Here is a 27,397-nt window from a genome sequence, read left to right as displayed (position 1 = left end):
TATACTAGACCAGATTTGTCGTTTGCTGTAAACAAACTCAGTCAGTTCTTATCATCTCCTAAACAGCAACACTAGGTAGCTTGCAAAAGGCTTGTACGATATATCAAGGGTACCTTGGGTCTAGGTTTGTTCTTTGCACCAGCTCCTCTTGATTTACCCTTGGTAGTCTATACAGATGTGAATCATGCTGGTTGCAAAGTCAGCAGGAGATCTACAAGTGGAATATGTGTTCTTCTTGGTCAGAACCTGATTGTTTGGAGCTCCTGGAAGCAAATAGTAGTGGCTCGATCAGTTGGAGAGGCCGAATATAGAGCTATAGCCCAAGGGGTAACTGAAATCTTATGGCTGCAATCACTGTTTTCAGAGTTGGGTTATAGTTGTGGTTCTACTCCTATAGTGTGGAGTGATAATATGGCTGCAAAGAGTATTGCGGAAAACCCGGTATTCCACTCTCGCACCAAACACATTGAAATTGATGTCCACTTTGTAAGAGAAAAGGTTGAAAATGGTGTTGTTGAAATTCGGTATGTGTCTTCCTTACATCAGTTGTTTGATATTTTTACTAAGGGACTACCTAGTAGCAGATTCAGGTTTCTATGTGAGAGGCTCAATCTCAAGGAGTCACCTATACAGTCAACCTCAAGCTTTCATGACTCTAGCAAGCAACCTGATGGAGGGGAGTCACAATTGAGGGGGAATGTGAAAGGAAGTGTTACTTGAAGCTGTGCTTTTCTGCTTATTGTTTTATGTTGCATTTTCTCCTCTTATAATTATGTTGTTTGCTGTATGTATTGGTAGTCCTAGCTAGCCTATTTTCTTACAGCTATTTCTATGTTTGCATGACTTATGTTTGCGCGCTTTTCTGTTCGGTCTCTGAGTATATAATCAGCAGCTCTTCTGGTTTCAAGTATCCATTCGATCATTCTAATATCAGAATTCAGTTCACGAATCTCTCTCTTCTATTTGCCTTAGTTACTTCTTTTGTTTGTACATTTACAAGAAGAAGACCAATAGATGCAATAGTGAGGCGAGTAGATGAAATGGAGGAATTTTATAGCAAAAGAGAGTGAGGAAGACAACAAAAAAAGTGGAAAACCCTTAAACATATAGGCTATAATGGCCTTATAGGAGATGTGGTCATGGATAAAGATGGTTGGAGGTTTATAATTCATGTAGAGTCATAGACGATCTCACCTAGTGAGATTAAGATTTGTGATTATTTGTTGTCTTGATTCTATGAGTAGCATCCTTAGTAGTCTTTATTTCTTTTTGAGTAATTGATTTGAGATATTTAAATTGATATTTTTTCAGAATAACTTGATTTTTCATGTCTCAACACATCATCATCCACACTTTTATAAAAATCATATGTAAATCTATTTTTTACTTCTAGATCTTTTCGTTAGATGCCTTAGTAAATAGTTAACTTCTATTTTTACCCAGTTTGTGCTAAATATATACTAACAACAATCAAGTCTCTTCTTGTAGAACAATTTTAATTGTGATAAATCCTATCTCCTACCTCTTTGCATCCACTATCTCATCCTTTAAAGTTTTATCCACAATTATTCTTACCCATTTCTCGTACTATCCTTCCCTCAGAGTACCAAAGTTTATCTCTAGACTTCATCAACATTTTATCTTTCTCACCAACACATCTCCTCTTTTGAAGACAAATAATATTTTAATTCTTCTCCTGATTGTTACATCACCACTTAAATAGATTTTTTTTTTTTTTGTTAAAGTTCTAACATTCCATGATCCAATCCATAACCTCTAATCCTGGAATAATTTCTTTACTTGCATTTGTTCATGAAAATGTGAGAACCTTGTGTTTGACATTGCATTTAGGTGGTGATGCAGTGGCTGTTGCTCTTCACATCTTTCACTGCACTTGAGTGCTAGACATCTATCAAGTCCCTTTACTACTGTCATATTGGTGAATATGGGTACACAAGGGGACCTTGTAACACGACTGCAGGATCGAGAATGGTTTTTAGATGTTTACGAGTTGAATGATAAGGGAGAAAATTCTAGGCTGTAATACATGATTAGGACCCTTTGAGTTGCAGCAGGGGTTTTGCTTCCCATACGTGTGGGTTTTTGCTCTGTGCAATATGCAACTAGATATGCCCCCCCTTTTTTTCTTTGGTTCCTTAATTTGAAACTTGGAAGTCTCTAGCGTTTCTCTTTTACCTGGAAATGCATTGGAAAACTTATTTTAGAGTATGCACATGCCATTTTAATGACACTCTACTCTTTTGACTTTTTATTTATTTATTTTTTCGTTGGGATGTTCTTATTTAATTTTTCTTTAATTAATTTTGTTCCTTTACAGTGCTAATGATCCTACCGTGCATCCTGAATTTCATGGTGGTTATCTTGCTTTTGCTTCCGAGGTAACTTTCTTCCTTTATCCTAACTTAGGAGGAGAATTGCTTTAAAGGGTATCAAATTTCACACACACACACACACACACACACACACATATATATGTACTATATTCTGGTCCTATGGACAGGCCGCCTTATTTTGGAAAGAATATAACTGAACTCCACATGACAAAGGTATAATTATTTGGAATCAGCTACGTGGATTTGTTTTTTCTCCATCAAAATGCTGTTGCCTTTGTCTCTAAATTTCTAATTTCTTTTTTACTTCTTTCCTTCTTTTCTAATTTTGGAATTACTTATTTTTGTAGTTTATATATGAAGTATTTTAGGAGGTATTTATATAAGAAAGAGCATGATTTAGACTGCTAGCGCACCATGTAACAATGTTATGATGCTCGTGATTTGAGTACACGGTGAAAATGAAATGAAAACAATTACCCCTTTATAGGAAGGGTAAATTGACTCTACACTCCCTGAACTTTGGCTATTTTGCCCGAGCACCCCCTAAACTTCAAAATTTGCCCAATCTGTCCCTAAATTTTTTATAATCAGCCGCAACATCTCTCCATTACTAACTGTGAGATTTATTCTCTTCTATGTATAGAATGTGTATATAGTCAACTGATGATTAGATGATAGTTAGGGTAATTAGCTAGGCTGCAATTATCCCCATGATCAATAATTATCTTCATGATTAACTCCATCATTGATTGTAATTAGCCTATAAATAATAGAATTGAGAGACTAATCTCTCAAGTTTTTTGTCCCAATCACTCTCGCACTAACGATGTTAAGTAAATTGATCATACACCATTTGGATTTTGTGTCTCTAGCCCAAACACTCCTACATAAGAAATGACATTAATTAAACTAAACTAAGTTAGAATTATCCCTAATATCTATTTAATTAAGTTAAATTAAGTCAAATATAATATAAAATAAAAAATAAAAAATAAAATTCAAAAATATTGGCTATGGTTTGTTGGAATTCATAGATGATGGTTGATCTCCCTCCTCCTTTCTCACTCTCTCTCTAGGTTCATTGGAACCCATTTCATCAGTTAGATATGACGATTAATTCATTTTTTTATTTTGTATTAAATTTGACTTAATTAAATAGATATAAGAGATAATTTTACCTTAAATTAGTTTACTAACTTTGTTTCTTACATAAGGTTAGGGTTTACAGGGTGTTGGGGCCTTTTTGGAAAGTTTTGATTCACAAAAATAAAAGTTTAGGAGGTGTTCAGGCCAAATATCTGAAGTTTAGGGGTGTATGATCATTTTACTTATTGCTGTTTGTTGAATAAGTCACGGATACACCTACCAAGTTTCCTAAATCAGTCTCCAGTTTGTTTGGAAAGTCATTCATAAACAGGTCTATGTATATTTTGTTTCCTTGTACAATGTATCAATTATGTTTCCATTTGTTTGTAGTTTCCTAAAAGCTGTAGTTTTCTAATCTATAGTTTCCTAAAGTTGTAGTCCTCTTCCCTATTAATAGGGAATGAATCCCATGCATATTGATATGAGAATATAGAGATTTTTCACTGTTCTTCTCCTATTTTCTACACTGTTAGTAATTGAGGGGTGTTGTGGCTAATTTTGGGAAGTTTAAGGACTCATTGAGCAAATTTTAAAGTTCATGGGGTGTTTGGGACAAATGACTAAAATTTAGGGGATATAAAGGTTCATATTCATAAATTTGTTCATTGAGCAATTTTATGCTTCTGAATTTGGATGTTAGTATTTTATTAGGCTTTAGTTTCCGAGGGCATCTAAAGGTTCATATTTACTGTATTCTGGGACAGAGTATAGGTCCATAAGGCTCATTCTAGTCAAGTTATGTTTCTTCCTTTTATGGTCCTTGTAGTAGCTCTAAATAGTCTAATTGGTTCACATTTGTATTTTCTATTGGTTATAACCTAATATTACTAGAACTACTACCAGCCAAATACACTGTCCCACAGAAAAAAGAATTGTGTTCAAGAAAGTTGAAGTATGACTACTTGATTGCATCTTATGTTTTTTTTTTTTTTGGCAATTGATTGGGTGAAGGCCCCATTTTGTTGTTTTCTTCTCCCTCACTTTCTTTTTTCTTGCAAAACGACCACATAACCATTCTTGTGATGTTTTGCATGTTCCTTATAGAATTGTTGTCTGCGGACTTCTCTTGACCTAAACACGCCACAAATCTAGCTGCAGTTATTACTTCAAGTTTCCTATAGTTGTCTTACATTGTCTAGTATTAGTTTTTAACAGATGTTTTGATTACCTGTCCTACTTAAATCAACTATATTGTAAACTCTGCCTGACTCTACTTGGTGCTTTCTTAAGAAGAACCCAACTTATTATTTACATTACTGTCAATGTATGGTGGATTTTCTTCTTTCTAATTTTTTTTTTGAGACAATGCATCTTGGCCATTTTTTTTAAAATGAGACTGCAATTAGAGCTTTTAATTGTTTATCACACAAACTTTGAGATCATGCAAATCTATTATTCATCTATTCAGAGGATTCTGTTGTTATTACTTTTCCTTTATTTTGTCCTTGGTCATCTTTCTCTGGTCATTGGCAATGGTGTTATTCACTTACTAATGAATTTCATGAATTTCCATGAAAATTCATTTATGCTTAAGCAATTCCAAAAAAACTTTTGGAAATTCTTTAAAGATTAGTCCGAATTAGTCTACATTGATAATGGAAAAGTTATCTTGGAAACTTGTTAATTTGCTAAGACAATTAAGAGCAGGGGAAATTTGGTTTTAGAAGCTACTCCATTTCACTCAAGTAAAAATTACTGCAGGCAAGGTGGTCTATGCATGTTTTACAGGCACTTGTCCTGCACTTGAGCATCTTCTAGCAAGCATCATATTGAATCTGATTATCGTGGATGATTCAACTTTTTGTTTAAGCGACTGTGAATGGACTGTGACTGTCCTCAATTCTAATTTCCAGTTCCTGCAAATGAAGGCACAAACTATCAATATTACCAGCTATGCGTATTGACTATTTGGATACTCTTGATTTCAGTAACACAAACTGGTTTATGCCCTTGATATTCGAGTGTCATGATGTTCTCTTTCCTCTTAACTTGCCTGTTCTTTTTCTCCTGTTCAATGTCTAAAGTACAGAGTTCAAATATTGCTACCTGTGGGATTCTATCATAAGTGTTATCATCAGCTTTAAGTTAGATTTATGTATACTTGTGGGAAATTTAAGTTCATTTTTATGGAAATTCCTAAATTAAGATTGAAGATTCTAATTTTCATCACACATTCTCCTGCCTCATTTAACCAGAATAATTAATCTTCAAGGGAAGCCGTTCATGTGAAAAAGTTAACCTTTTAAAATAGCATAACTATGATTACCTTTCCAAATAGTAGAACACAAACACAGGAAGGGAAATTTCCTTTGATTGAGTTTTATTTAATGATAAGAAATTACCATTTTACTTAAGTCATCATCGTTGTCATCATCAACTGTACCTTATCCTAACCAAGTTAGAGTTGGTGGCACGATATTTATATTTTTAATTGACTTCTAAAAGTCACAGTGACAATGCAAATCCATGCAAAAATAACAATGTGGCAAAAATTTGATGCATGGGCAAGGGAATGATGAGATAAAGTTCCAACACCAACTTCATATGGAAAAGTTTCATGAGATGGTGGTGAATGAGGATAATTGATATTGTTGTGTTCTATCACATAGTTATTGTGAAAGCAACTATGTGAACTAGTATGACAATCTTAAAAATTGAAGTTTTACAAGGCTCATGGATGCTTCATGTTTGTATGCATGCATTCTTTATGATAGTAGGCATTTGAAGAAGCCAAGAAAGGTTATTAAAGTTTACATATTTTATTTGAAGGATTCAGCATGTGTGCATCATCTAAAGAGAGTATCCAATGCTGGAATCACTCATGTGCATCTGCTGCCAACCTTCCAATTTGCTGGTGTTGCTGATGAGAAGGATAAGTGGAAGAATGCAGGTAAGAGCACTTCATTTTTGTAGTTTCAATTTCTTCTGGACAGAATAAGAGTGCATTTCATTAATACAAGAATGAATGTTTATTGAGTAGTTGTAATTCTGTGTACTTTTATGTCAGGCCCTCTGGGCTTGATGGTAATTTTGAGTAGATTTTAGGAATTTTGGGAGAAAGGATGCAGAGAGGGAGAGACGAACAGATGGATGCAGGAGAAAGAAAAGGATCGAGGGAGAGAATTTGAGAGAGAGACAGAATTCTGTTTCAGAGAATATGCTTTTCGTACCATTCTCATTCTGTTAGGATAGCTTTTATAGCTATTCGTTGGCACAAAATAACCGCCAAGGTACAACTTGAGTAGCAGTCTAGGTACAATAGCATAACAACCTTACATTGTATAAGCAAGAGACAGAATTACCCCTATATATTATTAGGGGTGAAGCTTTGTATAAATATCAAATCATTTGAAACCAATCCTACACACTTGTCATGGACCTGATAATTGATGCATAAATGATTAACTCTTAAAATATCTTTAAAGAAAAAATTATGACCCTAACAGTTAGTTTCACGGACATTTTCAAGAAGGTATTTCAGGTCATCCTATTAAGTGTGAAACCACAATATGGTTATGACATCTGTGTCGTGATTAGCAGAATTAGGAGTTAAGAGATAGGAGATATCAGAAAACAATTGAAATTGTTTCAACTACAATTATTACAGTTACTGTAGTTGCAACAAACCACTGCAATTGTTATAAGCTATTAGTAAGGTCAGTTACAATGTAACCAATTAACTACTGTGAATAGTCATATATAACCTATACCACCTTGTCCTGAGACATTAGGAATGAATTGATTTTAAATTATCTCATTTTCTCTCTATCCATTCTCTAGTTCCCTCTGTTTCTCTCTATTTTCTCCCTTATTTCTCCCTTCTCTCTCTCTCTTTCTTCTTCCATGACTTCCAACTAGAAACCCTAGATTCGAGACCTAGGGTCCTGACAATATGGTATCAGAGCAATCGGTTATTGGATTGCTATCCATGACAGCCTAAATTTGCAAGTTTAGGAGTTATGGTGGATGATACTCAAATGAAGTAGTTGGAGGCCCAGGCCAACCAGGTTAATTCCTTGGTGACAAATCTATAGACTTGAATGGAAGCATTGGAGTCTAGGGCAAGCAAGAATCAGGAAGTTATCTAGTTGTTAGAAAACAAGCTGGATGTTTTGATGGAAGGTTTTGCGAAGAGGTTGGACGGATTCTTGCAAATGTTTTCCAAGATTCCACAGTTATGCTTACCGATGGACTTTCCACCCAAGGAGAATGGGGATCCTATCTTGGAAGGTAATGGCTTAAATCTTAGACAAACTAGAACTCCTGTAATAAAAGTTGAAAATATGGATGATAGGTAGTTTATGGCCAATAGGATGAATGATAGGAGAATGGAATATAATTCAGTGAATAACTCCTATACTCATAGTGTTGTTCCCATGCCAAAATTGAAGATTCCTATGTTTGATGGCAAGAACCCTAGATGATGGGTAAGGAGATGCTAAAAGTTTTTTCAATTCTATAACATAGGAGAGTCTCAAATGTTTAACTTGACTTCATCCTAATCGAATGATGTAGCTGATGCATGGTATCAAGGGTGGGCAAGGTTTAGAGAAGAATGTGTTTGGTGGGACTTTGTGGAAAAATTTTGCGAGTGATTTGGGAACAAGAATATGGTTGATGTTATAGAAGAATTCAATAAGTTGAGACAAGTTGGAATGGTTTTGGAATATCAAACCAATTTTGAAGAACTTAAATCACTAATGATCATTACCAACCCCTTTTTTTCGGAAGCATATTTTGTTTCGAGTTTTATAAGTGGCCTTAGTGAAGAACTTAGGCTAATAGTGAAGATGCTGCAACTTGTAACAGTTAAGCAGGTAGTAGAGAAGGCAAAATTGTAGGAATTGATAGTAGAGGCCATATTCAAGAAGCATGTATAGGAACCAAGTTTTTGTCATTCAAGTTCTTGTTCAATGGTCTCATTTGCACCCAGATAACAACACTTGGCAATATTTGCCAGATCTCCTAGCTTAATTTCCTTGAGTTGCTCAGCTTCTTTGATTTTCTTTAGGACAAGAAAATTTTGAAGGGTAGGGAAATGTCGTGATTAGCAAAATTAGGAGATAGGAGATAATTGAAAGCAATTGAAGTTGTTTCAATTGCAATTATTACAATTATAGTAGTTGCAACAAACCACTACAACTTTTATAAGTTGTTAGTAAAGTCAGTTACAATGTAACCATTAAACTACTGCAACTAGCCATATTTAAGGCTATATCACCTTGTATTGAGACATTATGAATGAATTGATTTCAACTTTTCAAGTTCTCTCATTTCTCTCTGTCCATTCTTCGTTTCTCTTTATTTTCTCTCTAATCTCTCTCATCTCTCTCTCTCTCTCTCTCTCTCTCTCCCCTTCCACGATTGCCAACTAGAAACCCTAGATTTGAAACCTAGGGTCCTAACAATTTGCCACCTAGGGAAAAGTTGAAGCTTAGGTTTGCTATTCCATCCTTTCCACCTTTGAAATTAATAGTGCTATAAATATGATATGATGAATAGGAAAAAGAGATCATTGTGTTGCTTAGAGTGATATACTTGAGGAATGAAGTCCCATGCATCCCATGTTGCATTAACTGTGAGGGACATGGACACGACGTTGTATTGATCCATGTACACTGAAAGCTACTATTAGAATTATTAGTATAATTGTACATAATTTATGTGTGTTTTATTTGTAATTATTTGGCTTTGTAATTAGCCATAGGTTAAGCCCGTAGATTAAGGCTCATTATGCTTATTGTAAATAGTAAGCTAAGAGAGTCTAATCTTTTAGGTTTTTCTCTTCTAATTATTTTCTCACATGGTATCAGAGCAACCGGTGAGAAAAACCCTAAGCCGCTACTATGTATCTTTTCCAGCGGTCTCCTCGTCGCCACTGTCAGAACTCCATTGTCCAACCATTGGTTGCTAGCACTGTCGCTACCATAGGGTTCGCCATCGTTAGATGGGTCGACCACTAGAGATCCATCACAGTCGGAACTGCCACATGCCACCTGACTTTTTTTGGCCAGTTGCCACGTGCTAGTGCATGGGAGAGCGTGCATCACCAGAATTTTGCTGTCTTCTCACCAGAACCTTGACAGAGCCTCCTAAACCTATCCCCAGTGTTCGTTTTCCCAAAAACTATCCTGATCTGTGTGTATCAATTACCCAACAGCTTTTTAAACACCGGAGTTTCAGTTTATTCGCTTGAACCTATGCCATTCTTGAGTGATGCCAACTCTATTCCTAGCGCCTCATCTGCATCTTAACCTTTCACCCTTTCCAGCATAGGGACCCCAGTTATCACCTCTGATAAGTTGATAGGGTTTGACAACTATCTCTCATGGGCAGCCTTTGTCAAGATGTGGTTTAAGGGGCAAGGACAAGCAAATCATCTCACCAAGAAGGCAGAGGATGTTGATGCAACCAATAAGGCTAAATGGGAATAGGTTGATGCTCAGTTGTGTAATATTTTATGGAATTCCATTGATTGATTTATTTTGCAGCTCTTTTGATTGTTTGAAACTTGTTATGAGGTTTGGAAGGAAGCCGTTGAGTGTTATACCAATGATATTCAGTGTCTCTATACTATTGTCCACTCTATCAAGAACATCTAGTAGGGTTAATATATGGAATCTTATCTGGGCAAGATGCGTTCTCTCATGTTGGAGTTTGAACTATCTCATAGTCACTCGTTCTGACATTGTTTTTGCTGTGAGTGTAGTTAGTCAGTTTCTCAGTTCTCTATGTGATTCTCACTGGGATGTTGTTATTCGAATTCTGAGATATATCAAAAGAGCATTGGGTAAAGAGCTACTCTATGAGGATAAGGGACACACATATATTTGTTGTTATGCAGATGTAGATTAGGCATAATCTCCTTCTAATCGTAGGTCAACCTTTGGGTATTGTGTTCTTGTGGGAGGAAATCTAGTTTATTGGAAAAGTAAGAAACAAAATGTAGTAGCTAGATCTAGTGCAGAGGCAGAGTATCGGGCTATGGTTAATGCAACTTGTGAGATCGTCTGGCTTAAGCAACTTTTGTAGAAATTCAATTTTGTGAAGTGTTTCCTATGAAGCTTGTTTGTGATAATCATGCTACCTTGCACATTGCTTCCAATCCATTGTTCCATGAACAGACCAAGCATATTGAAATCGACTGTCACTTTATTAGAGAGAAGTTGGTTGAAAGTGTTATTGTTACAGAGTTTGTTAACTCCGAAGATCAACTTGTAGATGTTTTCACTAAGTCTCTAAAGGGTCCTCGAGTAGAATATATTTGTAACAAATTTGGTGCATATGATATTTATGCCCCAACTTGAGGGGAAGTATTAAAATTATTAGTATAATTATACATATTTTATGTGTGTTTTATTTGTAATTATTAGGCCTTGTAATTAGCCATAGGTTAAACCCATAGATTAAGGCCCATTATGCTTGTTATAAATAATAAGCTAAGAGAGTCTAATCTCTTAGGTTTTCCTTTTCTAATTATTTTCTCATAGCTACAAAGAACAGGTTTAAAGATGATGTAGAAGGCCATCACACAATGGTTGAATGGCTTATTATTGGGTGTTATGCAGGATGGATCATTTGGTTGGTATATATCCAATTTTATATACCCAATTTTAGCCTTTGGCAATGCAAAATGTGTGTGCCATATTTATTTCTCTGGACTTTTTGGGTGTGCCCTATATCAATGCTTATACGTTTTGAAAGTTATGACTTATACGTGTGTATTCTATTTAGTGCAAGCCTGACGTCTCTGTTTCCTCGTCCCGTTTTAGACGTTAATACTTTTTTTTTTGGGCAGAGGAAATTTGAAGAAAATAGAGCAGCTCATATAAATTATGACTTATCTTTACTGGATGGATTACAAGATAACAACAGATTAGATAAATGGTATAAAAATAATGACACAATGGTGATGGAATGAAAAGGTAAACAAACTGGAATTCTATGTGGATAATGAAAAAAACCACCGGTTACCACTATTGTAGTAGAAACAATTCTCTTTGTAAATTTTCACAAGTTAGTTGAGGCTCACACGGCTCACTCTTATATATTGAATGATAAACAGGATGTAAACTAAGGGAAACAATTTATGTTTATTTTGGACATGGGAAACAATTTATGTTTATTTTGGACATGGGAAACAATTTATGTTTATTTTGGACATGGGAAACAATTTGTGGGAGGATGATATAAACTTGGAGGTCTTGTACTTTCAAACAAGTAAAACAAACTTGTTGCAAGATGTAAACTAAGTATTGAGGAAGAAATCTCGGTAGAAAGAGAAGAATCCCGAAGTTAAAAGGGGATAAAACTGAAATAAGAGGGAGAAGGCCAGGTTGAATAAAAAGAAGATAAAGACTACAGCTGTTTCTAAGAATTAAGAGAAAAATTAGGAGAAAATTTCTCTCTTTATCTGTTGTTGTAAATTTGAACTTGTATTTTAAATTTTTAGATTTTAGAGATAAATGATAAATAGTTTTCTGTATTAAAAGGCATCATGTGATCTAGTGAAGCGAGTGGAACAGTTAGTATCGTTCACCCCTATTACTTAGAGTGTGTTATTCCTAAATTCTCTAAGTTTGTTCATAGTATCAGAGCCACCGGTCCGATAAACTGCATACCTAATTTTTCTCCACACAAACTGCTTCAAGATGGCTAGTTCCTCGCCAATCAGTGAAGCCTCAACTACTTGCCCTACAACCTCTCGATCTTTAGTTCCAATTGCTGCCCCTATTTCTCTAGATTGCCACACCCTTCAAATCACTCAACATAAGCTCAATGGGACCAACTTTCGGGAGTGGTCCCAATCAGTCTTGTTGGTTATGAAAGGCAAAGGAAAAGTGGGGTATCTAATTGGGGGGATTCCAAAACCAGATCTTGAAGCTGCAAACTATGAAGCATGGGATGTTGAAAACTCCATAGCAATGGCTTGGCTCATAAATTCCAGGGAGCCAAAGATAGGGATGACCTATCTCTTCTACAAAACATCAAAAGAAGTATGGGAGGCAGTTCAAAGCTTTTACTTAGACATGGAAAATGGAAGGAAATGAGGGGCTGAAGCCAAAAACTAACAACTAGTGGATCTATGCAAGGATTTATGGGTTTTCAAACATTTTTCAAAATCGAAACAAACAATAAAACAACGCAAAGCGAAAGCGAAAACAATCATAGGAAGACTCGATATACTTCTTCCATATGCTCAAAAGATAAAACCATGCCATAGGAGGGGTTTTATCGGTATATCGCTTATGAAGAATGTTGTTGTTGGTTGTCCAAGGCGTGCTCCTCCTCCTTGCTGTCCGAATGGACCTCCCACAAGCAAGCTACTACATTGGGTGACTAGCCTACCTCCTCACGTGTGAATGACCTAGTCGGTCCATGCTCAAGATGCCTCCAGAACTCTCCAACAGAGTCGTGCTAGAACCCTCTTGATGGAGGTGACATGTGGCTCTAGAGTTGTTCCCTCTAGGTTGCTTCTTCGTTAACCAACAACCTATTCTAATGGGAGAAAAGGAAGAAGGAATAGCTGTACTAGCTATCTCTTGGAGCAAGCACAAGAGAAAAGCCATAGCAATGGAGAAGAAGTAGAAGCAACCAGGAGGAAGAAGAGGAAGCTGGAGAGAACTCTTGAGAGAGAAGGGAGCAGCCGGTTAACCTTCTCTAAAACCCTCTTTCTGTTAAAGTATCTCCCCAAATCACTTTTTCCATGCCCCTTGCATGCCATCGTCCTTCTCTTCTTCGTCCTTTGCATGCAGAATGTCAGAGCATCAAACGCTCGTGCTTGACCACGTGACGGAATTTCGATCGACTGAAGATCAAGGTTCGGTTGACTGAAGTCAACCAGAGCCTTGCTGCTCATGTTCGGTTGATCGAACAGCCCGGTTCAATCAACTGAAGTCGACTAGAACCCGAGCGGTTTAGGTTTGGTTGATCGAACTAGACCAGAACTACACGGTTAGGGTTCGATCGACCGACTTGAAAGATATAGTCGACCGAAGTTGACCAACTTCCGCCCACTTTGTAGTCATTACATTCTGCCCTTGCTATTAACATATAATAGCCCTTGCATTATCCAATAATGCAACTAAGGCCCTTGTTATCCAATAGCAATCTCCCATGCGCAATAGCAACCAAGATCATTCTCCCATAATGATGAGGAACACTGTAAAAGCAATGGATCATTAATCTGGTGCTTTACTCAGTATGCGTGTGACTTTCTAGGTTCATAGCCATGCAGCAATCAGGACACATTAACTCCTTGACGTTGGCCGATCCCATCGACCTATTAAGGGGATCTCTCTAAATCCCCAAAGTACCTTGAAGGATCCTGAGTATCCTCTAGTCAGGACTCAGGATGATCCTAATGGCAATGAAGTCTAATTTGATATGAACCTATTAAGGTTCCTCGATTATCGTGTATTATAGTCCTTAAACTGACTAACAGTCCGACCGAGTGAGAGTCATGGACTAATTAAACTCACAGGACTTGGTGACTATGACAGATCTAATGAGGTGTATGGTATAGGTAGCATGTCAGATCCAATCTGACATTGGAACTCTTTCCAATCTCATGTTCACCCTGGCCAGGGGATTTCCAACCACAACCATCAATACGGATTACATAGGATGTATGCCCCCATCCAATGGAGGTCAATGAATCCCATCAGCGAACATCTATCTCTATACACCACTGCACAGAGACCACACAATGAGCATCCCCACCTCTTACACTAGATGGTTTTGCTAAACGGCAAATCCCTGACACTAGTGCACAAGATATTATGTCACCCCTAGTCCAAGGACCAGATACACAATTGAGAGCTAACAATAGATCAGTAATCCTCAAGTCATGTGATCTGTTGCAGGCATCATATTCAACAGATGTTTTATCAACACCCACCCACATGTCTACTATATGCATTTCATGCAATGTGGCGTGCAGCTCACCACCCCATTTCCATTAGCATCTCATGATAACAATGGTAGTAGCCCATGTGCTAGTCCACTAATCGATATATCATATTCCTCTTTTGATAAATCTAAGGACAGGGAATACCTTTTACGAAATCCTGAACTAGAGATTTACGTCACAGTCTCAACTCCATGAGAGTAGGAACTCTATCAAGAAGCCTAGGGACTCTCTTTATCTGTTGTTGTAAATTTGAACTTGTATTTTAAATTTCTAGATTTTAGAGATAGATGATAGATAGTTTTCTATATTAAAAGGCATCATGTGATCTAGTGAAGCGAGTGGAACAGTTAGTATCGTTCACCCCTATTACTTAGTGTGTGTTATTCCCGAATTCTCTAAGTTTGAAAATTAAATTGCGATAGCAACTCTTCACTTTTTTGAACTGTTGGTTTGTTTTGTTTGTTTTTTCCTTTTTGCTAAGAGCCAAAGAAAGCAACACAACACACAAGGGGACGCGTGCAATGCAACACAACATAGAATTTTGATGGTTATAAACATCATGTGTTACTAGTTTAATTGATTTATAATGGCCTAGTGTTGGTTGAGTACAAGTGTTCATCTTGTATATTTATATCAACCTATCCCATTTTTTGCTGATATGCTTGGATAGAAAGAATTGATCACACTTTAAATCTTCGTTATTGTATATCTTTATCTACAATATTCTCTTTTAGTTTAGAAAAAAGAATTGTAAAATAAAAACAAATTTGTTTTTATACTTTTTCTTGAGATCTTTTGGTCTCTTTTTATTATATCCATGGAATGATATGAAGCTTTTTTCAGATACGAGAATGTTAGAATCATTACCACCAGATTCAGATAAACAGCAGGCTCATATTACTGCCATCCAAAATGAGGATGGGTACAACTGGGGGTTAGATCTCAAGCTTCTTATTCTCATCATAATGGACTTTTTTAAGTCTTAATGTGTTTATGCACTAATTATTTCTTCTTTTCTCTCTTTCTTTTCCTGTTGAAAATAATACAAAGCTACAACCCTGTTCTCTGGGGAGTGCCCAAAGGGAGCTATGCAATTAATCCAAATGGTCCAAGCCGTACCATTGAGTTTAGGAAGATGGTGCAGGTCTACTTCTTGTAATTTCCTTTTGCATGATATTCTGATAATGTCTTGATATTCTGTTGATATTTTCTGCTATGCTATCTATCAAGTTGTCCATTGGTTTTGGATTTTTATTAAATAAACGCCCCTGCATTCTGTTTAATAGCAAATTTTTATTGCAGGTAATTGAGTAAATGCTACTGCTATCTGTCTAAAAACATATTTTTATTGTAGGCACTTAACCATATTGGACTTCGTATTGTCTTGGATGTTGTATATAATCATTTGCATGGAAGTGGCCCAATTGATGAGAACTCTGTTCTTGACAAGGTCATGCCTTGATTCCTACTTGTTATTTAATGAGTCTCTATCCTTTATTTCCATTATCCAATTTGTTTATAACTTTATATGTAGCTCTCACCTCCTACTCTCTCTCTCTCTGTGCCTTTTCCTATTCTCTTCCTGATGCAGAGCTCTGTATAGATTGTTCCAGGTTACTATCTTAGATTGAACACTGATGGCTGCATTGAGCATAGCGCGTGTGTAAATAACACTGGCAGTGAGCATTTTATGGCTGAACGTTTGATTATTGATGATCTTTTATGCTGGGCAGTTCATTATAAGGTGATTATTTGTATTTTGATTCACTTACCATTTATTTATTTCTGGTTTAGTAATTAATGTTGCAAATACTATTTTACAATTTCATATCTCCTTGGTGATGTCTTCAGTGATAAACTTTAGCTTCTTAAAGACCTTGAAAATACAACTGTACAATATTCAATATTTGGAAAAGTTTGTAAATACATTGATTCCATCAAGTGGATATTAAGGCTCCATTTGTTTGCAGAAAAGTGTTTTCTTGAGGGAAAATAGTTTTCAAGGAAAACAATTTTTAGAAAAGAATTTTCCTGAAATTTGTTTTTTCTTGTTTGGCTGTAACCTGAAAATTTTGCTGGAAAACCATTTTCAATGTTTTGCTGGCACTTAGAAAATTTCGGTTCTTGTTGTGACCACAGAGAGAGAGAGAGAGAGAGAGAGAGAGAGAGAGAGCTAGATGGTGATGGTGAGGCAAATGGCGATGTAGATGGCAATGGTGAGGCAGATGGCAATGCAGATGGTGACTCAGACAGAGAGCGCTGGAGCAAAGAATTGGGCAGACGAGAGAGGTGGAGCAGGAGAGAGATAGTGTTGAGTAAAGGGTTTCGAAAAACGACTTCCCCTTTTGCAGAGGGAAAGTTGTTTTTTGCAAATTTGTATAGCTTCAGTATTGTGTTTTCTGTTGGCTAAATGTATTTTCAGTTGTCCTCCAGCTTTTCTTGCTCCCAAATACTAGAAAATAGGGAAAGGGGAAGTCTAGTAATCACAGGTGACTTATTAAGTAAATTTTCTTGTAATTATTTGTGAAAATTTCTTGTTGATAATTGTAATCTTAGTGAAACATCATAATAGTTGGTCTTTTGTACTTAAAAAGATAAAAGAAGAAGAAAACTAAAAAAGAAAAAGGAACAGAAAAATTCTAAAACATATACTAGTTGCACATCATTCTTTTGCATGGATTTCTATTGTTCATGCGATCATCACCTCCATCGTTCTAGATTGGTATTAGGAGGTGACCGCCAACTATGAGAGAGGGCAGTGGACCAAGGAACTGATGGAACAACTTGTCCTAGATCCTACTAGTAGACAAGGGTACACATTATCAAATGGCTTGCTAAGGTACAAAGGGAGATTGGTGATCGGAGACTGTGGCATACTAAAGGGAAAGATCCTTCACTCTTTACATGGATTCCCAATTGGGGGCCACTTGGGCATGCAGAGTACATACCATCGGGTCAGGTAACTCTCTGCAACTAAAGAAATCGGTGATTGAGTACATCACAACGTGCAACACCTGTAAGTGGTGTAAGCACAGGACCATAGCCCCCCCCCCCAAAGGCTTACTACAACCATGACTTATACCTAAATAGGCTTGGACTAACATCACCATGGACTTTGTGGAAGGGCTTCCATAGTTTGAAGGACGAGACTGTATCTTGGTTGTAGTAGACAGGTTCACCAAGTACACCTACTTCATTAGCCTGGTTCACCCTTTTACCGCCCATGAAGTAGCAAGGGAATTTCTGGACTAGGTAGTGAAATTACATGGGATCTCACAATCAATTGTCTTGGATAGGGATAAGGTTTTCACAAGTCTATTGTGGAAGGAACTATTGAGATCATTGGGTACCAAACTCCACATGTCATCTGCCTACTATCCAGAGACTAATGGGCAGACAAAGCGAGTTAACCAATGCTTCATGCATCCTATCGGATGGCACAAATGGCTATATTTGGCCCAATGGTGGTACAATTCGTGCCACCACAGTGCCTTGAAGATGATCTCGTTTGAGACTCTATATGGCTGTAAATTGCCACTTTTACTAGCTACGGGTGGGCTCACCATTGTGGCAATAGTGGACTCTTATCTATAACAAAGGCAGTAGGTGTTGGCAATGTTAAAGAATGAGATGGCCAATACCCAAAACAAGATGAAACAATTTGGTAATAAGAAGAGAAATGAGAGAGAATTCACAGTCGGAGAAGCAGTGTACTTAAAGTTGAGACAAGCTCACTTGAAGGCTCTCTCACGAGCACAATTAACCAAACTAAATCCAAAGTTCGACGGGCCCTATCCAATTGCACTCTCATCGCGTCAAACTCCACATTAAGGCCAGCCATAAAATCATACATCCTCTCTTTTTCTACAAATTGTTTATGAAGTGCAGTATTCTCACTACACTTCATCTTCAAACATTGGTTGTGATCCAGCTCTTGCCATAGAGTTTGCAATAGATTAGCATACTTTGTTATGGCCTTTGTCCCCTGTTGGTCGCTACCACCTTAGTCCTTATCTCATATATCTGGGCCGCATCATGAACCTTGGAATAGGTGAGGTTTATTGCATCCCAAATATCCTTTGGTTGGCTAATGTTAAGAACATTATCGTTTCACTGATTTCTGGAATCATGGAGTTCTAGAGGCATGACATCACCAAGGAGTCTTCCTCATCCCACGTTGCAAATGCTGGATTTCCTTCCTTGGGACCAGTTCCTAACAGATGGCTGAGTTTCCCCTTTCCCTTTCGAAAGGTCCGAATTAATTGTGACCACTTCAAGTAGATTTTCCGTTCAATCGGTAAGCTACTTGAAGGTTCTGCAATTCTCCTCCTAAGTTTCCACTGTTAGTTCCAGTAAACTGAATTTCTGTTGTGTTGCTGGAATCAACCATTTTTGAGATTGGATTTTGGGTAGAAGACATGATGTCGGGTGAAGAAGAAGAAGATTGAATGAAGGAGGAAAAATAAAACCACAGAAGTCACGAAGAAATCAGTGACTAAACTCTTGTGGCTCTGATACTATGTCAAGAAAGAGACTTGGAAATAAAAGGATTCAATCGTTCTTATTCTTTGGAATGGGCCAATTACAAGATATGTACAGACTTCCTTGTTGAATAAGGAAGTTATTTCCTAGGGAGGTTTCCAAATGTGGTTTTGGAAACTTTGTACATAATATACAATACAACTCCTATTGGAAAGATTACAATAACATAAATATACAACAATCTAAAAGATACATCTTCTGTTTAGGAAACTAGAACTAACCAATCTAATTCTGGAATCAATCAATCAGTGATTATAATCAATCATTCTCGAGAGCTATCAACAGTACTAGACAAGGACCATTAATCGTAATATAATACTATAATAGGATGAAGGGCTTATGGTTGGAGCTTGATCACTATCAGAACATTAAAATGGTGTGTAGTGATGATATTGCCACCCTCAATAGGATTTTTGAGAGGGATAGGATTGTGGAATTCCTAGCAAGCCTCAATTTCGAATTTGATCAAGTGAGGATTCAAGTGCTTGGTAGGGATAAACTTCCTACACTTAATGAAGTGTTTGCTATTGTTAGAAGTGAAGAAAACCGGAGGGGTGCCATGCTTAATGAGAATCCTTTTGAAGGTTCTGCCATGATGACTAGTCACAAAGAAGGAGTAAGGTTCAAAGCAGGGAAATTAGAGGGCCAAACAAAAAATTCCAGTCAAGAAGGGAATTCCAGCTGAGAAGGGCAATGGTGTAGCTATTGCAAAAAACCTAGACATACTAGAGAGACTTGCTTAAACTCCATGGAAAGGAAGCGTCTTAAGCAAGATAGGGGGATTTAGGAATCTAAAGCACCAAGTTTATCTCTCAAGCAAGGAGTAAGAGGAAGTTGGTCCAATAAGGCTGATTTCGGGGGACCAGATCTAAATCAATTGAATGCAGAGGAGATTAACAAGCTGAAAAATTTTCTACGGACCATTCAAGATGGAGCTTGCTCTCTTGCACAACATGGTAAACACCTCAATCCTAGTTCTTTTTCAGCCTCTAAAACTAATAGGAATAACATGTGGATCCTAGATTTAGGAGCCACTAATCACATAACCCCTAACCTAAATGTTTTTGAGACATATGAGCCTCTTGAAACCGCCAAACAGGTAACTATAGCTAATGGAACCTTAGTTCCTATCCAAGGACAGGGCAAAGTCAATCTTGGCCCTAAGTTATCCATCAAACATGTACTTCATGTACCTGTCCATTGTAATGAACAAGCAATGCATCAGCAACCCACTCCCATTAGGTTTAAGGGCTCTCCTTATGTTTTCAAAAGAAGACAACCCATTGAAGATCCTTAGCCTACATCAACATTAGAACTTGACCTAGGTATGAAATTTGGCCTGCAACCAAAATTCAACCAACAACTAGGTTCTATCCCATCAGTTTTAGTCCTACCTAATCTTGAATCATCTGATTTGGACCTTCCCATTGTTGTCTGGAAAGGAGTTAGAACCTGTACAAAACACCCCTTGACCAATTATCTATCGAATCATTGCCTTTCCCCAAACCATAAGAGCTTCCTAACATCCTTGGATGCTATTGTTATTCTAAAATCAGTAGAGGAGACTATGAAAGATTAGAACTGGAAGGTAGCTACGTTGGAGGAGATGAGGGCCCTAAATAAAAACCAGACATGGGAGTTGGTGACTAGACCCAAGGGGGTTAAATTGGTGGGTTGCAGGTGGATATTCAATTTAAAATATAAGGCTGATGACACTCTAGAAAGGTATAAAGCCAGATTAGTGGCCAGGGGCTATACATAGTCCTATGGCATCAATTATCTTGAGACTTTTGCCCTCACGGCAAAGATGACCACCGTAAGGGTCCTTATATCTCTTGCAACCAATTTTGCGTGGAAATTGTAGCAACTGGATGTAAAAAATGCATTCTTAAATGGAGACTTAGAGGAAGAGGTATTCATGGAGTTGCCTCTGGGGTTTCATGAAGAAGGTGTAGGGAACGTGTGCAAACTTAAGAAGGCGTTGTGTGGGCTCAAGCAGTCCCCAAGAGCTTGGTTTTGCAAATTTTCTGAGGCCATAAAGTCTATGGGGGTATTATCAAACTAAAGGGGATCACACTCTCTTCATCAAACACTCGGGAGAAAAGGTAACTGCCTTGCTAGTATATGTTGATGACATTGTGGTTTCAAGTAATAATGTAGTAGAACTACAGCTTCTCAAGGCGAGTTTAGCCAAGGAATTTGAAATTAAAGATCTTGGAGTCTTAAAATACTTTTGGGGATTGAAGTAGCATACTCTAAACTTGGAATTTTCCCGTCTCAACGTAAGTATGTCCTTGATTTGCTAGTTGAAACATGTATGCTAGGAGGAAAAGGAGCTGGCACACTAGTAGAACCCAATATCAAATTGCAGGAGAATCCTAATGGTAAGGCTGTTGATAAGGGAAGGTTCCAAAGGTTAGTGGGTCGACTGATATTCCTCTCCCACACTAGGCCTGATATAGTTTTTGCTGTCAGCCTAGTGAGCTAATTCATGCATAGACCAACCGAGGAATATATGCATGCTATAAGGAGGATCCTAAATTACCTAAAGGCTGCACTGGGCAAGGGCATTATCTTTAAACAAGGGGCTGCTGATTTATGCATCCAAGGGTTCACTGATGTAGATTATGGAGGATCTCTTATTGGTAGGAGATCTACTATTGGATATTGTGTGTTTTTTGGGGGAAATCTAGTGTCTTGGAGAAGTAAGAAGCAAGGCACTGTGGTGAGATCAAGTGTAGAGGCAGAATTTAGGCCTATGGCCTTTGGTTTGTGAGAGTTGTTATAGTTGCGGATCATTCTAGAGGATTTCCAGATCGCATTACAAGGTCCTATTTAACTATTTTGTGATAATCAGTCAGCTATTAGTATTGCTCATAATCCTGTTCAGTATGACGGGACAAAGCATATAGAAATAGAACGGAATTTCATTAAGGAAAAGCTAGATTCTGGCCTCCTCTAGATTCCCTACATGCCCTCAGAAAATCAGGTGGTAGATGTTCTCACTAAAAGGCTAGCTATAAAAAGGTTTGAGGATTTAATTGGCAAGCTGGGAAGGATAGATATTCATTCATCAGCTTGAGGGGGAGTGTTGGTGATTGAAGATGTGTGTGATCCATATAAGATATGGAGATATGCATGTGATATGCAGCTTTATATGATATGGAGATAATGTGGAGATATGTAGATTTTAGTAGCTTCTTAATCTGGAATAGGAAAGGATCTTTCCTATTCCAGACTTAGGAAACTTTCCTAGGATTGTAAATATGCTTTTCCTAAGATTGTAAATATGTTTTTCTTTCCTATGTTGTAATTCTTGTAGAAGGTAGGTTTAGGTTTCCTAATGTAGTTCCCCATCTCCTCTATAAGTGGATTTGCCGTGTATATTCAAAGATTATTGGAGAATGAACTTATGATTTTCAGTTCTTCTACAGAAACAATAACCTCAGTTTGATGGAGAAATTTGTAGTAGGCTTGAAGAGCTTTTTTCCACTTGTCTTGTGGCTCTTTAATGGATGTGCAATGGAGCTTGAGAGCCTTTTGTTGCTTGGAATATGATTTGAGAGCTTTGGGAGAGCTTGAGGTTGCTTAAGATATTCAGGAGAGCAAAAGTTCTTCTTCAATTCGAGCCCCACATATATATAGGCAATTTTGGACGAGTTGCATAACGTTAAAAAAATTGATTGTTGGGCTTGGGCAGTCGACTTTCCAAAAGTAGGAGTCGACTGTCATTTGAATGGGAGTTGACTTCCTCCAAGCAAGAGTCGATTGTCCAAGAATGGCTCTTAGCCAAGTTAGCACTGCATCACATGCTCTTGGCTGGGTCGACTCTAGCTTTGCCAATGTTGACTTTGGCTCATCAGGAGTTGACTTTTGATCCAATGTTTTGAAAAACTAATTTTATGTATTTTATATTTTTACTTGAAAATAATTTGAATGAAAAATACCACTTTTGATAACACATATATTATGGAAAAATATTTTATAAATTAATCAAAAATAATTAGAGGCTACAATTTATACATTGTTTAAAATATCGTTTTTGTTAATCATCAAAACTTAATTAGAGGTTAAATAGAGCAAGTTGGCTCAACACGGTTTGGATAGGAAATTGAGAAAAGTACGGGGAAGAATGAGACAGAAATGAAGGGAGATAACAAGAATTGAAGTAGAACAGAGAGGAAGGGAGAGAAGAATAGAGAGATACGAGAGAACTCAGGGAAAGAAGAATAGAGAGATACGAGAGAACTCAGGGAAAGATTGAGAGAGAAAAGCATTCAATTAGTTATTACTCAATACCCTCCAAAAGGTCCTCTAGAGTAGCTTATATAGCCACTCTTACAGTTAGTGCTTTTAGTTATCATTTGTAATTGAATGTATTACAACTTTTAATTCTAAACATAAATGTTAGAATTATTAGTATAATTGTAGATATTATAATTATTGTATGTGTGTGTTTTATTTGTAATTAGATTTAGGCCATAGGTATTTAAGGCCCATTATGTCTATTATAAATAAGAAGCTAAGAGAGGCTAATCTCTTAGGTTTTTCTCTCATAATTATTTTCTCACATGATATCAGAGTCACCGGTAAGAAAAACTCTAGCCGTCGCTGTGTACCTTTTTCCAGCAACCGTCATTATCACTGCCCATACCAGAACCCCACTGTCCGGCCACCACCACCCTAGGGTTCGTCGCCATCAAATCGGCCGACCACCGAAGACTCACCGCCGTCGGACCACCCACGCGTCGCCGCCACTCTCTACCTCCACCTCCACACGCCAGTGCGTGATAGTGCGTTCGCCAGTCAATCCTCTCCGGCTTCTCCAGATCTGATCTCCGACGACCCCTCAAGTTATTTTCGGTGTCAAAGTCTTCGCCATATCTGATCTCAGTGACGCGATTTTTGCCGGTGCTACTCCTGCTCAAGCATCTGTTGCCCCTGCTGCCTCTCAATCCTTTATTGTCTCCAATCTTAGGATAACCAATATTACCACTTTCAAGTTGATAGGGTTGGCTAATTATCTCTCATGGGCAGTGATGAGGGGTCAATGTTTCCTAAATCTTAATGAATTATATCCCTATTTTGGTTTTATATTTATGCTTAAAATAAATAATTATATGCATTACATATTATTTTCAGGATGCAGCGAAGAAGTTGACTTCTATGATTAATTAGGGGCATAAATCGAAGACGTTTGTGACCCATTATTGCTGTTCAAATTCAAGGGCCGATTATTGAGTTTAGAAGATGTTTCAAATGCACTTAGGTCAACTATTAAATAGAGTCCAACACAAAGAAGGCCCAAGTATTTTAAATCACAAGGAAGGCCCAAGCATTTTAAATCACATAGAAGACCCAAGACCAACCAAAGGCCCAACAAAGTCGAACTTGTAGAAGACTTTTCTTTGTTTTGTATTTTTTTATGAGTGCTTTACCATCTAAAGTCTTTTGTATTCTTATGAGTGTTCTACCACCTAAAGTCTTTTGTATTTTGTGTCTTTCCACTAGTTAAAGTCTTTTGTATTTTTTTGGTAAATGTCCCACTAACTTAGTTATGATTATGTTTATTGATAATGGGGTAATTTTATTTGTGTGGTCTTTATTGCATCTTGTGGGCTATAAATAACTCACTTGGGTGCACTTGTGGAGAAGCTATTATTCTTGAATGAAAGCTTACTTGTGTTCTTAGAGTTTCTCTTTTGAAAATTGCTCTTGTTCTCTTTTCTTTTCTTTCTTATCTTGAATTCTCTTGTGATATTTCTTCTCTTGAATTCTCATGTTATTTATTGTTACTTTATTATCCATTGCCTAAAGGGCCGGTTAATTTCTGCTATTAAATTTCTATAATTTTTAATTCACGTCTTTTTATTATCCACCGCCTAAATGGCCGGTTAATTTCTGTTGTTTTAATTCCTATCATTCAAATTCTGTCATTTAAATTACGCCATTTAAATTCCTGTTAATTAATTTTCAAATGAAGATGAGTAGTTAAATCCAATCTTGGGTTAAGACAATGACAGTGTCCAACGCTAATGATTCCCAAAGAAAGCTGCGCTTTAAATGAGTGACATTAATTTAAATGTTAGTACGACTGTGTATTAATTATTGAGAAATCACTAGGTTTGGATTGGAGCGTAAGCCTAACTTACAGCTTTCATGCCAAGCATGAGAGTTATTAGAACTAGAAACGCTGTCATACCCAAACACGGATGATTAATTTAGTTGTTTTGTGTATTAATTGCAATTGAATTTATGGTAGTTGCTTAAACTAGAATCCCGCATATCATGTATGGGGATTGCATAAACTTCAACTATCATCATCTTTAATTGCATTTAATAACAGACCCTCATATTTGAAATTAAATTAATGTTGCTAATTTTTTCTGCTAAAAATTGGGGATCAGCGGGTCGGTGCTGAAATTATCTTAACTCAAGTGTTATCCAATTTCATATTCTCATATTCAGTGTTTATTTTAATTTCTGCCTTGCTTTATTTCCTCGCATCCGTTATCTGAAAATCCAGGAAAAAATCCTGTTGCCAATTCATCTAGATGCGTGTGTGTGTGACATTTTTTTTCTTTTGCCATAAATAAATCTCTCAGTGGACGACTTGGACTTATCCAGAAAATACAAATTTAAATTTGTATTGCAACTGCACTCGTATACTAACGAGTATAAACCTCTCACCAAAATAAAGAAAAAAATATAAAAGTTTTATTGTGTTTTAATTGCAGGGTGAGAGTGCAGCCAAATTTTGGAGTCGTTGACGGGGAGATTTAGGCAAAAACAAAAAGAAAAAAATTAAGAATAAGCATCTCCTGATAAATTCGGTAACTCCGTTTCTTTTTACTTTATTTTTGTTTGTGCATTGTGTATGATACTTAGATCAGGTAGGATTGTAGAATATCAATCATTTATGTCTCAACACAACGAGAATTTGCCACTTGCACCTAATAGCATGTCTGCACATGGTAGTGATCACGGTGACCCTGATTTCATTGATCAGGAAATGATCAGACCCCTTAGGGAGTATCTTCATCCTCCTAGGAAAACAACTCCCTCGTGCATTATTTTTCCCATCAATCATCATAGGTTTAATTTCAAGCCTGGCACAATCCAACTGTTGCCAACTTTTCATAGCATTGATTCTGAAAACCCATACACCCATATGAAAGAGTTTGAGGAAGTGTATAGCACCTGTATGGATTATACAGTGAATGAAGATGTTATAAGATTGAAACTCTTCCCATTTTCACTCAAGGATAAGGCTAAGATGTGGTTGAACACTCTTCCACCTAGGTCTATAGGAATCTGGAGGGAAATGCAAACAACATTTTTGAAAAAATATTTCCCAGCCAATAGGACTGCCACCCTTCAGAGGTAGATTATGAATTTTGTGTGCAAACCCAATGAGAACTTTGCTCAAACTTTTGAGAGGCTTAAGGACCTTCTCCATGCTTGCCCACACCATGCTTTTGAACAATGGAGAGTGGTCAGTTTCTTTCATGACGCTCTTAGTCCTCACTTGAAAATGCTAGTGTCCACCATGTGTAATGGTGAGTTTTATGAGAAGACTCTAGAGGAGGCGTTCCAGTTCTTTGATATCTTAGCAAAAAACACTAGAAACTGGGAGGTTGGACCAATACCTTCTAATGACTCGAGAAAATCCACAGTCTAGAGAAAGGTACCAACTGAGTGAGAGTGATGATCTGAATGCTAGGATAGTTGCCTTGACAAGAAAGATTGAAAGTCTGGAAACCAAGAAAACACAATCTGTCAATTAAGTGGAAGTAAAATGTGCAGTTTGTGACACAATAGAGCACAAGACTGAGGAATGTCCTATGTTACCTGCTTTCAAAGAGGTATTGTATGGACAAACAAATAACACACATCCACACAATTTCGAGGGTAGACAAGACCAAAATCAAGGGGGAAACTATTACGGGCATAACCAAAACTACAACTCATATCATCCCAACAATAGAAACCACCCAAATTTTTCTTACAGAAATGATTTTGCAAATCATTCTCAGCCACCCTTCCCTGCACAACAATTTTTCCAACCAAATCAAGGTTACTCATCCAACACTTTTCAGCCACCTCATAGGAGACCTTTAGAGGACACTTTGCATCAATTCATCCAAAGCTAAACATGAATCAACAATCAAGTTGCCAAAACTCAGGGGCAAACAAACAGAGCCATGGAAGACATTAGGAGCCAATTGATCAAGTTAACACAAACATTGAGTGTGAGAGAACTCGAAAGGTTTCCATCCCAAACTAATCCTAACCCATTTAGGCAAACCAACCAGATAGAACCTTCAAATAGTGAAACCAACACTCGTGAACAAGTTCAAGTAGTGACTATCCTAAGAAGTGGAAGAATAATTGAAAAACCAACTGATCCCTGGATAAACCAACCTGCTGTTGAAGAAGAAGA

General features: G+C 37.2%; 1 protein-coding gene across 7 annotated transcripts in view; it reads left to right on the top strand.

Annotated features, from left to right (window-relative positions):
* LOC127806752 (pullulanase 1, chloroplastic) overlaps positions 1-27,397 on the top strand; it is a 109,756-nt gene that overhangs the window by 10,762 nt on the left and 71,597 nt on the right. For all 7 annotated transcript variants that reach the window (XR_008024492.1, XM_052344246.1, XM_052344245.1 and 4 more), the window contains exons 8-13: positions 2,339-2,399; positions 6,270-6,390; positions 15,256-15,346; positions 15,463-15,556; positions 15,767-15,862; positions 16,016-16,156. Coding sequence is in view for 6 of the 7 variants with exons in the window: in XM_052344246.1 (XP_052200206.1) it covers positions 2,339-2,399; positions 6,270-6,390; positions 15,256-15,346; positions 15,463-15,556; positions 15,767-15,862; positions 16,016-16,156 (604 nt within the window). In the remaining variant the exon portion in view is untranslated. The remainder of the gene's footprint in view (positions 1-2,338; positions 2,400-6,269; positions 6,391-15,255; positions 15,347-15,462; positions 15,557-15,766; positions 15,863-16,015; positions 16,157-27,397) is intronic.

This window comes from Diospyros lotus, chromosome 7 (assembly GCF_014633365.1).
Source record: "Diospyros lotus cultivar Yz01 chromosome 7, ASM1463336v1, whole genome shotgun sequence".
Taxonomy (NCBI): domain Eukaryota; kingdom Viridiplantae; phylum Streptophyta; class Magnoliopsida; order Ericales; family Ebenaceae; genus Diospyros; species Diospyros lotus.
The sequence above is the reverse complement of the archived record's forward strand: the minus strand, read 5'-3'. Positions and strand labels throughout refer to the sequence as shown.